Genomic DNA, 16,946 nt, shown 5'->3' with positions numbered 1-16,946 from the left:
GTTTATTGCCAGAGAGATGGCACTTTTTATAAATGAGAGAACAGGGAGGGCCACCAAGTATGGCCCCAGGAAGGCACCATGCATGGTCACTCAAAGGAATCCAAAGACAACAATCTATGCAAGGGAGACATTGAGATAGAGGATTACAAGGCAACAGCCAGTTCTCATAAAGTCACCAAAGAGTTGAAGACTGCCTTGCCTGGTCAGCCACCAGGTTCAGCATCTCCAATAAGCGTAAAGCCTTAAGAAACTGCATGCTCCGTTATCCACTCTAAAGCTGGCTGGTATGCTGGATGCAAAAGGCCATGCAGGACTATTGGCAGATAGTGATTAATGCCCTTGCTCACATACAATCATAGAGTAAAGTTGCATCACTACTGTGAAGATACCAGGTTTACAGCTATGAACTTGACGAAGACTGGGAGTAGGTTTTTCTAAACCTTCATGTAAATTGGTAATTATCTGCAGAGACTCCCACCTCCTACTTGTCCTCTATCATGGAGGGCATGGTGTGTTTAAGTTAAATATGGGTCTGAATCGAAAGTATTCACAGCCAAACAATATATTGGGTTGGCCAAAAAGTTCATTCAGATTTTTCTAAAAGATGTTATGGAAAAACCCAAACAAACTTTCTGGCCAACCCAATAGATAAATGCAGACAGAGTATTAGAACTGATAAAATCCACATAAGGGGAAACTAAAGCTTAAAGAGCTTAAGTAACTTGCCCAAGACCACTTGGCTTAAAAGTGGTAGAGGCCAGGTTTCCAACCCTTGCTTCTCTACGTTGTTTCGCAGAGAGTATTTCTGAATTGTGATAATGCAAATAAGATTATCTCCAATCTCACTTCTCTACTGAAAACCTTTCAGTGGCTTCCCACCAAGTTTAAGGAAAACCTGAAGTCTTTTCCATCTCCTGCAATGCCCTTTGTGCACAGTTGGGCCCCAGCCTCCCTATATACCCTTACCTCCTACCAGAAGGCTGCAGTCACACTTGTGGTCTTGCTGTTCTGTATGTATTCACTGTGTTCCCACTTCAGGGGTTTCTGCAATTTGCTGTTTGCTTTGTTTATAATTTTTATCCCCAGGTATTCACATGATTTGTCTGGCCCAGTGAGAAGCTTTTCCATATAAGGTATCAGTTAATCAAATGGTGAAGGAGGTAAAGTAAGAAGAGTCAGATATACAGCTGGAAGGATCATGACCATGAAGGATACAACTTGCATTTGATTTTAAAATAAATATGGAGCTACGGAAGGCTTTTAAACAGGGAAGGGTGTTCTTTTTCTGGGCACCTGGCAGTGCCACATGTGAGCCTTAGAATTAACTTACAGACCATTCCAAAGACGTAAAAAGAAGTTTTGATTTTTTTGAATGTGTGAAGATATACATGGCTCTCCATCAGTTCCTGATGGGAAATGTAACTGGGCATTGTTTTCCTCTCTCACATGTGACGGGTGACCCCACCCTACCACCCTGGACCCTGATATTGTTTCATCATCCTTTGCAGAAAACATTTCTTTGACAAGCAAGCCATGTGGGATCTTTCTCCCATCCATTCACTTCTTTCATGTTTTCAATCAATAGAAAGTTCAATGTCAAACCCTTTGAGAAATTTATTGAGATTCAATGAAATCTAAAGTCTTACAGCTGCCAAATAAAAGGGAAAATAAAAATAGATGTCTTCTTCTTCTAGGCGTATACCAGATGTCTGTGTCAGAAGCAGCTGTACCCGGGGAGGAAGTGGGAAGAGTGAAGGCTAAAGACCCAGACATTGGAGAAAATGGCTTAGTCACATACAATATTGTTGATGGAGATGGGATGGAATTGTTTGAAATCACAACGGACTATGAAACACAGGAGGGTGTGGTGAAACTGAAAAAGGTGAGTTAGGGTGAGGAATCAGATGTGGCAGTGCTGTGGCCTGCCTTGCCAAGGCACCGCTGCTGGAAACAGGGAGTTGAAGGCTAAAGAAAGGAGAATATGGACAACTGAGGGCTGGACCTGACTCTGCAGTTAAACTCTGAGCTTTGGGGAGAAAACAGAACTGTATTCCAGAGGAAGCTGGCAGAAGGGGCCAATGATGCCTGTCTGAGTTTGATGGTTAGTTTTTGTATGATTTGGGGAGTATAGTCAATAATAATGTAATATCTTGGTATGGTGACAGATGACAACTAGACTTACCATTTTGAAATATATAGAAATATCAAATCACTATGTTGTGCACCAGGAACTAAGATGGTATTGTAGGTCAATTATACTTCAAAAACAAGCAAACAAATAGACTCATGGAAAAAGAGATCAGATATGTGGTTGCCAGAGTGGGGGGTGGGGGGAGGGGAAGTTGGATGAAGGGGGTCAAAAGGCACAGACTTCCAGTTTTAAGATAAATAAGTCTAGGGATCCAATGTACACTGTGATTAATATAATTAACACTGCTGTATGTTATATATGAAAGTTGTTCAGAGAGTGAATCCTTAGAGAGCTCATCAAAAGGAAATTCTTTTTCTTTTGTATCTATATGAGATGATGAATGTTCACTAAACTTATTGTGGTAATAATTTCCTGATGTATGAAAGTCCAATTGTTATGCTATACACCTTAAACTTAGACAGTGCTGTATGTAAATTATATCTCAATAAAACTGGAAAAAAAAAAAGGGGGGAGTGATAATACCTGCCCTGAGATTGCTGGTTAGTTCTTAAGTGACTTGGCACAGTTTCCCCATGGAAAGAAAGATAGCTAGATAAATCTAGATTTTGGACAGACAGCCCTGAGCATACATGGAAGTTCCCTCTTTAGCTCTGCCAAGCTGAGTCTGTTAATATAGGCTCTTTGGAACTTTTCTTACCTCAAACATCCAAGGTCCATTACATTGCTGGGCCTTCTATGAAACTTAAACCAAACCTCTGCTTGATTTTCCCTCAAAATTGAACCTGAGAAGCAATAATAATGGGCCTTCCCTCATAGTCAGCTAAATTGTTGCTAAAAATGTGTCCCTGAGATTAATTCACTACAAAAATGAGATTATTGCTTGTTCTTGTTTGGTTTAAAAAAAATCTAACATTTACTCAGTTCTAAATATTGGCCAAAGCCTGAGCCTCTTATAAGCATTCATTTATTTTACATGATAAAAATCATATAAAGTAGATGTTATTATCCCAGTCAGCAATGATACCTCAGTTTAATTGTGAGGAGACTGGGGCTCAGACAGATTAAATAATTTGACCCGGTTGTAATCACACAGCTAGTAATTTAAAGACATGGAATTCAAACTTGGTGTATTCTAGAACATCTTCCCACTCAAGACATTTTGCAAATAGACAGACCAGAAAGGGGTTATAGAAGAGAGCCAGATTTGATTCACTTTCAGGTAAAGAAACAGTTACAGTATATTCTAAAACGGTTTTACCCCTGATTTACCACTTGAGAAATCAACACTTCTCCATCATCAAAGTATATGGAGTATTAAATCTGAATTGGATGATGGGATTACCTTGGTTTTAATCAAGTATTCATTTTCAACTTGGTTTTGTAACATGAATATGAAGCTCCTTGGTGTGATGGAAAAGATTGGCCTGGAACACTGATAAAAAAAATTAATTTGAAGAATCAATAAAGAGGCCAGTAGCTGGAGAGGAGGCAAGGGTGGGGTAGAGGGAGATGCCTGGGAGGAATCTTTCGGTAAGGAGAGCAGGGAGAGAGGTGTTCTAGGAAGCCGACTTTTCACAACGTAAGGAAGCATTTTTAGGTTTGGGGGAAATATGAGGGGACCCAAACAAAGAGAAAGTAGAAGTGACTCTGTCATAGAAGAATATGGAAGTCGGGGTGAACTCTGGATACTTGGAAAAGTCAACATTAGTGATGATGAATGGTGTAGCCACAGAAGCCTAATCACCAGCCACAAGGGGCTGGGGTAATCACTTCTGGTTTCTCCTTTGGAAAAGTAGCTGTGTGACTATGTGTAGCATAGAGCTGTCAACTGGCTTTGTTAGTTAACATTTCTATCCCTCCTGCTTGCCACTGACATATGAGCAGTGACTTCCCATCCTTTGCTGTTCAAGTAATTGGGTAGTTGGTTATGCTTAGGTTGTCACCTGTTTTCAAGGTATTCAGGGTATAAACACACACTGTGTCTCTAAAATCTGAAACATGTAAATCACCCCATGGAACTAACACATCGCACGTGAGCTCTCTGCATATGATTAATTTGCACATTTTCCCCCAATTCAATGTGTTTCTTCCAGGCAAAGGAATAATCTTCTATAAAGCACTGATGTTTAGGTTTAAAACAGAGTAAGATGTTCTTTAATTTGTAAAAGAACGTTTGCTTAAGCTTATAACACAAAGTTCCAACTGTCCAGCAGGAAAAAATATTGAGAGGTGAATTTAATAGAGTAAAATGATGGATCCTTATAGAAATTATTATATATATGATTTAATAATATAAAAAGATAGAGATCCGTGAAAATATTTTTGTCTTTTAAAAATATTTTTAATATAGTTTTTTCACTTATTCCTTAATTCATTCAACCTTTTTCTACCAAGAGTTATTGAGTTATTATTATTTGTCAGGCACACCCTTTGTGAGAGGCTGGACATCTAAAACTGAAGAAACAAAGTCCTGGTCACAAGAAGATCACAATTTAACAGGACAGTTAAAAGCGAAAAGACAAATAACATAGGGGGGTTTTCCCAGCCTTGACACTATTAACATTTCAGGACAGAGAATTCTCTGCTGTAGGGGCAGGGCTGTGCATTGTATGGTGATTAGCAACATTCCTGGCCTCTCCTCACTAGATGTCAGTAAGCACACATCCAGCCCCACCAGTTGTGATACTAAAAATAGCTCTAGACATTCCCTAACATACCTGGGGTGAGGTACAGCAAAATCACTCCCCAGCTGAGAAGCAACTGTGATAAAGTATGATAAGATCTGTGACTATGGGTCATGAATGACTGCTTACGGGGGGCAGTTCTAGAGCTGAGCCTTCATAGATGAATAGGAAATTACCAGATAGATAAGGAGAGGAAGGTCAGAGAAAATGAGCTCATGAAGGACCGGTGTTGAGGGAAATAGGACACAGTTAAGAAACTTGAATAAGTTCAGTCTTGAGCGTTTTGAGATGGATAGAGTGGGACCAGTTGAAGAAATCTTGTTGGAATGCAAGGGAGGAATTACAAAGACCTGAAGAAGGCAGAAGAGGTAAAGGTGAAGAATTCAAGAGTTATTTAGGAGCTAGCGTCATTCATTTATTGAATAGCTTAGAAAGCAGTAAATATTTCTTGAGTACTCTGTGTCAGACACAGTAGGTGTCAGGATTATAATGGTGCATGAGAGAGAGAAGCTGCCTTCAGGATACTGAGACAATCTCTGTGTGGTTAGCAAAACAAAGATGAGACTTGTAGGTGGCTTGGTAGACTTGGGGAGGAAAATCCAATCGTGCAGCACCTTTGACCGAGTGGGACTCCAATTATCACTGAGAGATCCTGGCACAGTTTCTGAGGTATTTACTTTCAAACAAATAAACTGCCTGTAAAGCAGTGTGAGAACAGCATTAGAAGGCGTTTAAAATATTTTTTAATTAATAATTTTAATAAAGCCAATTTTATGCCTGATTATTTCTTTATATTCCCTGTCCACATGTATATAGATGTGGATAAGTAACATTTAAAACAGTTGCAGTCATAGGGTGATCTGATTTGTTAACTTAATGGCACATCATAAACATTTTACATGCTGCTATATAATATACATAATTATTTTTAATGACTACATAACATCCCATCCTATTGATGGACCATTATTTCCTTAATAAAATCTCACAGTTGGATTTGGTGTTTTGTGTGTATGTTTCCCATGATTAAATATAACCCCTCTATGATATCTAAACATCATGCTGGGTTTTTTTTTTGCCATACACGGGCCTCTCACTGCTGTGGCCTCTCCCGTTGCGGAGTAACAGGCTCCGGACGCGCAGGCTCAGCGGCCATGGCTCACGGGCCCAGCCGCTCCGCGGTATGTGGGATCTTCCCGGACCGGTGCACGAACCCGTGTCCCCTGCATCAGCAGGCGGACTCTCAACCACTGTGCCACCAGGGAAGCCCACATCATGCATTTTTGAATATTGTTTGTTTGGGTTTTCTGTTGATTTAATCCCCCAGGAAGAATTTTTAGAGGTAGGATTAGTAAACTCAGGGGTATTGAGATTTTTATGGCTTATGTAGTATGTTGCCTCATTTAGCTTTATTTCAACTACTCATAACATGGATATAAAGGTTCACATGGGAAACTACCTTAAATCCCTTTTGGAAGGAGGCAGGGAATAAACTGTAGGCAAATGCTTAAATGTTGTCCATCCATCAACTCTGCTTCCCATTCAGTCGCAATGATTGGTACATGTGATCACTTGGTATGGTCATTACTGGGCATTGGGGAGGCAAAGATCAACAAGACTCAGTAGAGTCCTTTGGGATGCTCCTCACCTAGCTGGGGTGGGGGATGAGGGACTGCAGATGGGCAACTAAGGGGCCACACAAATCTGTCTGGGGGAGATGGGGAGGACTTCACAAGCCTGGGATGAGCACCAGAAGACAGTAAAATCTCACCAAACTAGGAAACAGACAAACACTTGCAAAGATCTGGGGACCTTCACTTGAGATTCAAAAAGTATCAGTCAAACTGCAGCATGACTATACTGGCTTCAACAACAACAAGGCTTTCCAGTGGAAACAATGCTCTGGGTCCTCAGGTATCTGTCTAAACCAAGTTCAAAACTTTCTGTTCTAGGAGAATCAACAGGCTATCTGAGATCAGAAAATTTCTTCTTACCTGGTCTCAGAATATCATATTCATGTTTTAATTTTGTCTAATAATCGCAGAGATTTTTGAGGAATTGCAGCAGTCTCATACCTTCAGCCTATAAATATCATTTCTTTCTGCTGCTCAGTAACCCAGTGAAGGACAAAGATGCTGCTGAGTTCGGAATGACGGAGCAGCTGGTGACACATTTTGCTTCAGGAAAAGGGAGTGTTCTCTGACTCTGGGAAGGTGGGGGTGGAAAAATGATGGAAAAAGTGTCAAGGGTGTTGAATGCGTTTAACCTTCCTGAAACTGGAATAATCCTCAGTTTAGAGTGCTGGAGAATTAGGTTAGGACTAAGCCCTATGATTATATGCCCATTCAAAATAATACCAGGCAGATGATGACAACATGGCAGGCAGATGCTAGCCTTAAAAGACCCAACTCTTTCCAAACATTTGGGAGTTCAGTATCATCCAGAGTGCTAATTAGAAAGTTCTGTTTCCTAGGCAGGAAGGCTTGTTTCTCTTCTGTAATTTTACTTTTCACCCTTTACTGATTGATTCACAGAACCTTGTCTCCTTCAGATTTAGGGAGTGCTTACCATCAATTTCTTAATAATGACAGCCATTCAAATGCTGCTTCTTAATATTTTTTCACGTCTGTGTAAAATCTGTATTGTTTATAATAGTTTTTCTTTAAATGGACTTTTTTTACATATATGTATTCTTTTAACGGGGAAGTATTCACACTGTACTATATCACTTGCCATAAGTAGGAGGTAACCTAAAAATGAATGCAGTCAAAACAAAACGATGTCATTACATTCTAGCTAGAGAGTTATATCATAGTCTCCTGAAAGGGAGATCAGGAAGCGTAACAGGAATGTTAAAAGTTAGCAGTATACTGAGATATCCTTGACGTGTTTGGGAATGGAAGAATTGGAAAAGAAATAATAGGATCAGTAATTAGGATAATGTCATTCAAAAAACCCATCCACGCAAAATTACCCATAAACCACCTTAAGTCAGTGTATGGGTCACTGCTGGTAAGGGTCCCAGACTTTGAGAAATGCTACATGGTCAGAAACTTTAAAAATGAGACTATCAATATGATTAAGCCAGAAGTGTGTATGTGTGGAGGGGAGCAGTCATCTAACAAGACATTGCTTTTTCTTTGCCTGAAATTCATTGACTATTTTTATTACCAAGATTCTTAGTACTTTTCAGAATGGGCTATAACATTTATTTTTGTAATGTCTTAATTCCTTTCCTTAAATGATTTTAGTGACTGAATTGGGCAGCCTTAGTGTGTTCATAGAATGTGGTTCACTTTTGATGATGTGGTCCTTCTGTGTCTGTCATGCTCCTAGAATTACCCATTAAGCACATTCCAAGTTTCAGCAATTGATTTGTCTGATTTTCTAACCAAATGGCTCAGGTAACTGGATATTGAATAAACACTGATTTTCTCTCTTTGAACAACTATTCATGGTGCCCTATAAAACAATCAGGTTTTTCTTTTCCATTATTCTTTCAAGGAATTGGTTGTCAATCTTCTCTTCTTTCTTGCCAGCCTGTAGATTTTGAAACCAAAAGAGCATACAGCTTGAAGGTAGAGGCAGCCAACGTGCACATCGACCCAAAATTCATCAGCAACGGGCCTTTCAAAGACACTGTGACGGTCAAGATTGCAGTGGAAGATGCTGATGAGCCCCCCATGTTCTTGGCCCCGAGTTATATCCATGAAGTCCAAGAAAATGCAGCTGCTGGCACTGTGGTGGGGAGAGTGCATGCCAAAGACCCTGATGCTGCCAATAGCCCGATAAGGTACAGAGAAATTTATTTTTAAAGCCTGGATGGGCAATTCCAGAGGCAAGAGATTTTAGGAAATCCCTATAGGAACCAGGTCCTTCCGTCTCAGAAAAGGTCCAAGATATCATTCAGTGTAAACAAGATGAAGACTTAGAAGACATGAGTTCTACTCCACCTCTGCACCAACTCTTTGGATAGACTTGTTCAAGCTCCAGGATTTCTGGAGCAGATTTCCCAATGTATACTAGGTGATGTAACCCTAAGCTTTGCCTGTCTCAGAGAACTGTGGTGAAGTATAAATAATGATTGTGAAATAATAACAGTAATTCTAATTTATTGAACACCTTCCTATGCTCCAGTTACTGCACTAGGGGTATCAGATATATAATCCAATTTATCCCCTCAACGTTATTTTCTAGGAATTATTATCTCTTAAATTAAGAGGAAATTGGGGCTCTGCAGGGCAAAGTGACTTAACCAAAGAGACACAGACAGTGAACAGGAGGCAAGGAAGGCAAGCCCTGTCTATCTATCTGCTGAGCACTTTGAAGAGATAACAAAGTGCCCCTCAAATTTAGGATGCTTTTATTATCACAAATATACTTTTGTGACTTAGACAAGAAAGCTAGAAAAGCCATTCAGAACCCTGCCTCCCCTGCTCCCCAACCTGAGCTAATGACCAATGAGATTGATGATGAAGATGAGAGGGTGATGAGAAAGAGGCTGAGAAGGAGGCTTGAGTCACAGGTTCAAGGCATGTCCATATAGGGCAGAAATGTAAAGTTGGCTGAAACCTGCCCTGGACTGGATTCTAGCAGGTGTTTATTTTTCCATGGCCACTCCCCTAATTCCCTTCTTGCCTAGATTCCTTCCTCGGCCTCCTCATGGTCCCCCTGCCCCCGATCTCCCACCTACCTTTCCATCATCCTGTAGCCAGACTGATTGTTTTAAAATGCACATCCAAACATCAAATCACACTTCAGTTAAACAGCAACAATGACAAAAATAATCACTGATCAAATTGTTTCCCATTGTCCCCTACTCCAAAATAGTCTCAATTCTCTTACTTGGCTTAAGGCTCTTCTTCGAGCCCCTCCCCCCCAGTTCCTGCTGTGTCCTGCTGGTCTCCTGCTTTTTGTCTTACTCTCCCTTCTCATCAGACTCTCAGTTGCAGCTAGACTGGGCTACTTCCTGTCCCCTTCTAATTCCTGACCTTTGTGTGTTCTTCCTTCTGGTTGGAGATCTCACTCTCATCTTTTCCAACTTGCTACATGGTACTCATTTTTCCCACCTCCACTTAGGTGTCACCTCCTCTAGGAATTCTTCCAGGGCACCCTAAGATGGATCAAATGCGGCTTCCACCTCACAGCTCTCACCATACATCACAATGACAGCTTACACTGTGTTGTCCCTGGCACGGTCAAAGAGGGCCAGGGATGTGTCTGTCTAGGTCAGGGGTTAATAAGCTACAGCCCACAGAACAAATCCAGCCTCCATCTACATTTTGAGGAATCTCTATACTGCTTTCCATAATGGCTGCATCTTGAACACGTATCTGCACTCTCGTGTTCAATGCAGCATTATTCACAATAGCCAAGATACGGAAACGATCTAAATGTTCGTCGACAGATGAATGGATTAAGAAATAGTGAGATATATATATATATATATATATATATATATATACACACACACACACATATATATGTGTATATTATATATATAAAACAGACTATTATTTAGCCTGAAAAAAGAAAATCCTGCCATTGGTGATAACATATGTGAATTTGGAGGATACTGTGCTAAATGAAATAAGCCAGACTCAGAAAGACAAATATAGCATATCACTCATATGTGGAATCTAAAAAAGTCTGATTTATAGAAACAGAGAGTGGAACACTGGTTTCCAGGGGCTAGGGAGTGGGGAAAATGAGGAGATATTGGTCAGCATGGTAACTATAGTTAATAATAATGTACTGTAGACTTGAAATTTGCAAAGAGGGTAGATCTTAAGTGTTCTCACCACACACACACACACACACACACACACACACACACACACAGAGGAAATGGTTGCTGTGTGAGGCAGTGGCTATGTTAATTAGCTTGATTACGGTAATCATTACACAAGGTATACTTATATTAAAACATCATGTTGTACACATTAAATACAGACTTTTTTATTGTCAATCATATTTCAATAAAGCTGGGAAGAAAAGTAAATAGATCTGAGTATGAAAAAAATTGCCATGGACAATGGAGTTTTTCTATTTATACCAAAGAAAATGCTGACAGAGCAGAAGGAAGTCCCAAATGTAAATGCTGTTCAGTTGCCTTCAAGTCTTTGAACATTGCCCCTTTGGTGAGAAAGGAAGGAAATTACCTTTTATTGAGCATCTTCTTGGCCCCAGACAACCCTGCACTAAGTTATTTAAGTTAATCCTCAGACACCCTTGAGGCTGTGATCACGTTAGGGTCCAATAGATGGAAATACTGAGGCTCAAAGAGATGATGTGAATTACCCAAAGTCACATGAACAGTCAGTATTGGAGACTGGATTTTAGTCCAGAGCTGCCTTGAGTCCACTATGAGCTGTTTACTCTCGCTGGGCAGCCACTGACGGAAAGATTTCCCAGGAAGGTTTGAGTACCGTGCTCTCTGTGCAAGAAGATACATCAGGTAACGACTGAGGAGCTTGGTAACACCTTTAAACTACTCAAAAATGTTCATGGTGTGAATTTTAAATGAGTTAACTTTAGCCTAGAATATCAAGGTGCATTAGCAGCTTTTTAGAAGAGAGATGATATAAAAACACATGGAACAGCTGCTCATTTCCTTGACACCTCGTTATCTCCAAGGATCCACATCTGTGATTGGTTATTTGGGTCATATTTTCATTGGAAGCTATTCTGTGCATGGAGCCATTTTTCATGTCTATAATTATCCAAAGATGCTCACTATGGCCCTTGAACCAACTCCCCTCACTCACTCAGGTCCTCATTCTTAGAACTGCCAAACAATTCATAGAATAACATTTAAAGGTTTTTATTCAGTGGGTCTCCTAGCCAGACTACCTACTTTCCTGAGTGCTTATCGTCACCTTTAAGGACATTTGTGTCCTTAAACATATGGGTAGGAGGGTCTTATAGTGTCAGCCAAACTCTTAGCTGCTTCGAAATGTTTGCAGCTTTCTTCTCAGACTCTAGCATCAGAGACCTTTTCGTTTACCATTGCCTTCCTGAAATATTCTTTCCTCTTAGCTTCATTGGCAGTAACCTCTTCATGCCTCAGACATACCTGGTGTCTTCAGTAGTCTGAGATCCCAGTCCAGGCACTGGGGGCTCCCTGACACTCAGCCTTTCACTTCAGACTTTCTCTGTGTGCACTTATCTATAGAGTTTCCGTCCATGCTACTAATTGAATTGAGTTAATGCTCTAAATTTTCTGCCTCTAGGCTGATCTTTCTCCCTGATTCTAATTCTGTACTTGTTCTGCTGTCTGCTCTGCATTTTTACCCACTTCCTTTTTCCTTCACCGGCTCATTCATTAAAAACATATTTTTGAGCCTATACTTCTTGTGACATACTTAAAAAAATAAAGACCGACTATACCCCTGACTTTGTGAAACCTCTGATAAAGTTGAATCTTGCTCTCCTGGTGTGGCAGCATAGCCCTAGTGGAAATTCAACCTCTCCTTCCTGGTAAGTTGACTTTGTATTTCCCAATGTCTCCCTCTCTGCGACACTCAGGCTAGAAACTCTCAAGGACTCTCCCAGCCTCCCACAGATCTCCAAATATCAACTGAGTCCCACTGGTTCTGTCTTTATCACAGTCTTCCATTCCCTCTGTCGCTTCTATACCTCACTCTCTCATCACCTCACTCCTTAAAAACTATCAATACATCACCTCCTTAAGTTTCCTCTGTTCCTTCCTCCACTCTCACTAGCTCAGACCACCTTGCCCACCCTATCTTATTCATCACCCTGATAGTCTGAATTAGTTTATTTGTTCCTCTGATCAAAAGCCTTTCATGATTTTTCACTGGCTATAGTATGAAAGTCATACTCTGTAGACTGACATTTGATCTATCCACAGTGTGTAATAGCAGCGACAACAACAAAAATCAGAGCAGCTATATTTGTTGTTCTGTTTACTATCTGTGAGGCACTAGGTTATGCATCTTCAACATCTATCATTTTATGTAATTCTCACTGATAACCTAAAAGTTAGGTTACTATTAATATTCTAGTTTAAGTGATAAGTAAGCTGAAATTCAAAGAACTTAAGTGGCTTTTCCAGTATCACTCAGCATATATGTAGCTAAGCATGAACTTGTACCTAGGACTTTACAAAACTAAAATCCATACGCTTCACTTCTATAGAATAATACTTGTTAATTATCATTCTTCCTGTGAGCCTGTCTTGTCATGTCAACTAGATAGTAAACTCCCTAGTGGCAGGGAAAAAATATTCTATTTTTTTCTCTTTATTTTCACATAGAGCTCTGCTGAGCGTTTAGTCACTGAGCCTCTACTGACATTTATGAGGTGTGTGATAGTTTATCTCCTCTTTCCTCACTGGGGAAGGGGACTCATCATTCCATTCTCATAGGGAGCTGTGAAGGCATCGATATCATGGATGAGCTCATGTTTTCTATATTGCGAAGTGCTGCTCTGCACTAAATTCCTCCCCCTTGGAAAGAACATGATCTAGAACTGGAAGATCCAGGTTCTAATATTGGCTCCCCCAGAAGCGAGATAATAGACCATTTGCAAATCCTACCATTTGTAAATTGAAGAGATTAAACTCTGTGACATCCATGGTCTTTGCTAATATTCTCTAATATTCTTTGGTTTTATGGCCCTCAATGAATGCCTTCAGACATATGTACAGTTGGCCTTCTGTATCCATGCATTCTGCATTGATGGGTTCCATGTCAATGGATTCGACCAACCACATGTCCAAAATATTTGGGGAAAAAAAGTCCAGAAAGTTCCAAAAAGCAAAACTTGAATTTGTGGCACACCAGCAACTATTTACATGGCATTTACATTGCATTAAGTATTTTAGTAATCTATAGATGATTTAAAGTGTACAGGAGGGGGCTTCCCTGGTGGCGCAGTGGTTGAGAGTCCGCCTGCCGATGCAGGGGACACGGGTTCGTGCCCTGGTCCGGGAGGATCCCACATGCCACAGAGCGGCTAGGCCCGTGAGCCATGGCCGCTGAGCCTGCGCGTCCGGAGCCTGTGCTCCACAACAGGAGAGGCCACAACAGTGAGAGGCCCGTGTACCGCAAAAAAATAGAGATAAAAATAAAGTGTACAGGAGGATATGTGTAGGTTATGTGCAAATATTACACCATTTTATATGAGACTTGAGTATCCATGGGTTTTGGTATCCTCAGGTGTCCTGGATCCAATCCCCCATGGATGCCATGGGACAACTGTCAACACTTATTAAAGCCAGGTCTCCAGAACTTTATCCTGGGCAAGTTATTTTACCTTACTACACCACTCCTCTTGACCCATCTTCTACCTCACCTTGCCCCATAATATTCTGGAAATTTTTTGTCTTTTGTTAGAAAAAAGCAAATTTTTTAGTGGACAGGAGTAGCTGAAACCTTCCAACTATGCTGTTAGGCTCAGCCTGGGGTCATTAAAGTGTGGGGAGAATGCTCTACAAATGAATGGCCAAGCCCTCTTTGCGTATTTCACAATGGAATTCAGAACCAAGCTACCCGAGAACCCCTAAAACCAAATAAATTGAATAAATTTACTCAAAATATAGTTACCATTTTCCCTTAAGTAAGGAGAAAACTGATTTTTCAGTACCGTAAATGATCTTTGATGATAACTTAAGACTATTTAATATTTCATATGCAGAAATCTGGCAAGTGTTCCGTACACTTGTGACTTTCTGAGTACTTTGGAAGCAAGGCAGACCCACTTCCCAAATGCAGGTTCATAAATTCAGATGGTGGGTGATTGTAGTAAATATGAAGAAATATGCAGCATGCTAATTCCATTTTTCAATCAGATATGCAACATATTATTCCATTTCTCAATCAAATATGCTAAACAGCTCTTTCATTCATTGTCCTGAATAAAGAATTCCAATGTTGCAAAGTGATTTCTATAAAAGATTCATGTAAGAAGTTTGAAAAGTAAATTTGATTAAAAAGAAAACCTAGCTCAAGCAATTCACTGAAAAAGTTGCTTTAAATATAGCATGGAGAAAATATTCAAATATTAAGCTGCTTGGAATGTCTTGGTCTAATTGCCTCATTTGCATTCTGCTTAGGTATTCAATCGATCGTCACACTGACCTGGACAGGTTTTTCACTATTAATCCAGAGGATGGTTTTATTAAAACTACAAAACCTTTGGATAGAGAAGAAACTGCCTGGCTCAATATATCAGTTTTTGCAGCAGAAATCCGTAAGTATTATCCTAAGGGTTTTGATTCTACTTCACCAAGTATTATTCCTTGAGACTTTCTATATATTCTGGAAAATAACAGCTGAGATAGAACAATTTTTTTTTTTAGTCTTAAACATATTTTTCAATCTTTAAAATTTATTTTTGGTTGTCTATCTAGGGAGACATATAAGCAAATAGAGATGTTTTCATTTTCTTTGGCAGAACTGGGTACAGACTTGGCACATGAGCTGATAGTCTGTAGCAGCTTGAAACTCTTAACCACCGCTGAAAGATTCCCCACTTTATCCTCAGTTTTGTTTAAACCCAGAGCAGCAGAATCCTTAGAGCCAAGATCTGTGGGTTCTTTTTTACCTATAGACCGGTGGTTTGCAAACTTGATCATGCAATGGATTATCATGAAAGGCTTGTTGTAACAAAGATTTCTGGATCCCACTCTCAGAGCCTCTAACTCAGGTCTTGGGTTGGGTTTGAGAATTTTCACTTCCAACAAATTCCCAAACTGTTTGATGCTCCTCTGGGGATCCCACTTTGAGAACTGCTGTTGTGGACTACACTCTGAGGGGGACAGTCTCCATTATAAGCCTTTAGAATTAAACCTCAACAGAAAGGGAAAAGTGGTTTATTTCTTACTGGTCTAACGTCGACCTTTATTCTAGGACATCCCCCTCACATTGGATTTGGCATACTTTGGATTTTAGATGATTTTTGTGCCAACAGTGCCTTTCCCTGCAGGGCCTGAATGAGTGGCTGGAGCTCACTTTTTCCCAAGAGTAACCTTGGACCAACATGGATTCCTCCCTTGCACATGTTTACTGTCTCAATTCTCTCCTTTCAGACAACCGGCATCAGGAAGCCAAAGTCCCTGTGGCCATTAGGGTCCTTGATGTCAACGACAATGCTCCCAAGTTTGCTGCCCCTTATGAAGGCTTCATCTGTGAGAGTGACCAGACCAAGCCACTTTCTAACCAGGTAACGCTGCTCTGCCTTGGCTATGAAAAAGCATTTAGAAACAGAGTTTGGTTTTGAGAGCATCACCTGGAGATCCTTCCCACTGCCCAAGAAGGCTTCAGAGCCCTGGTTTAGCTCTGGAGCTATGTTCTCTAATTAAAATCAGGCTTCTCAGCCAGCCAGGAATTTTTGAATGAATGATGTGCCAATGTCAGCATGATTTATTTATGGGCCACCTTTCTCTTTCAGCCAATTGTTACAATTAGTGCAGATGACAAGGATGACACAGCCAATGGACCAAGATTTATCTTCAGTCTACCCCCTGAAATCATTCACAATCCAAATTTCACAGTCAGAGACAACAGAGGTTCGTACCAAGGTTCCTGTGCATTCAGAGAAGTAGAAATGGAAAATAAATGGCTTTTATATTGCAGAGCACAAGTATTTCCCCTAATCTTAATAATGCCTTTCTGTTGAAGAACAAACAAAAAATAATAATGCCACCTTCATTTTGAGATATGGGCTCTCTTGGTGCATAGGAATAAGTGAGTCTAATTTTATTTTACGTTTTTTGTTGTTGTTGGCTTTGATATTCACGAAGCAGTGCGAAAACCAAGTGGGGGGGCTTACAGGGTCAATACGCAAACAATTTCATTTATCTTTTTTTAAGAGGTTGATACATCCTTAGGGGGAAGCATGGCTTTATGAATATTGATATTAAGTAAAGCGTTAAAAGAGATCAGTTCAACCTTGTAAGGTAATGTAATCTTTCAGCTGTCCTTCCCTTCCCAGCATAGTTTTAATGCAATGTGGTTGATACCTAAAGGTAGTTATGGAATTACTGCCTGAAGGGCATGAATAAAGCATTGTTCTCCACTGTAAACATGCAAAATTTGATGCAATTTCTACTTCTCATTTCATTAATTAAGGAGGTTCTAGACTTG

General features: G+C 40.2%; 1 protein-coding gene across 1 annotated transcript in view; it reads left to right on the top strand.

Moving 5' to 3' along the window:
* The window catches only part of CDH11 (cadherin 11), a 143,829-nt gene that overhangs the window by 108,693 nt on the left and 18,190 nt on the right, over window positions 1–16,946 (top strand). The window contains exons 7-11 of the mRNA XM_067718759.1: window positions 1,695–1,882; window positions 8,376–8,629; window positions 14,915–15,051; window positions 15,890–16,023; window positions 16,252–16,369. Coding sequence (XP_067574860.1) covers window positions 1,695–1,882; window positions 8,376–8,629; window positions 14,915–15,051; window positions 15,890–16,023; window positions 16,252–16,369 — 831 coding nt within the window. The remainder of the gene's footprint in view (window positions 1–1,694; window positions 1,883–8,375; window positions 8,630–14,914; window positions 15,052–15,889; window positions 16,024–16,251; window positions 16,370–16,946) is intronic.

Source organism: Pseudorca crassidens, chromosome 20, assembly GCF_039906515.1.
Source record: "Pseudorca crassidens isolate mPseCra1 chromosome 20, mPseCra1.hap1, whole genome shotgun sequence".
Lineage (NCBI taxonomy): Eukaryota > Metazoa > Chordata > Mammalia > Artiodactyla > Delphinidae > Pseudorca > Pseudorca crassidens.
The sequence above is the reverse complement of the archived record's forward strand: the minus strand, read 5'-3'. Positions and strand labels throughout refer to the sequence as shown.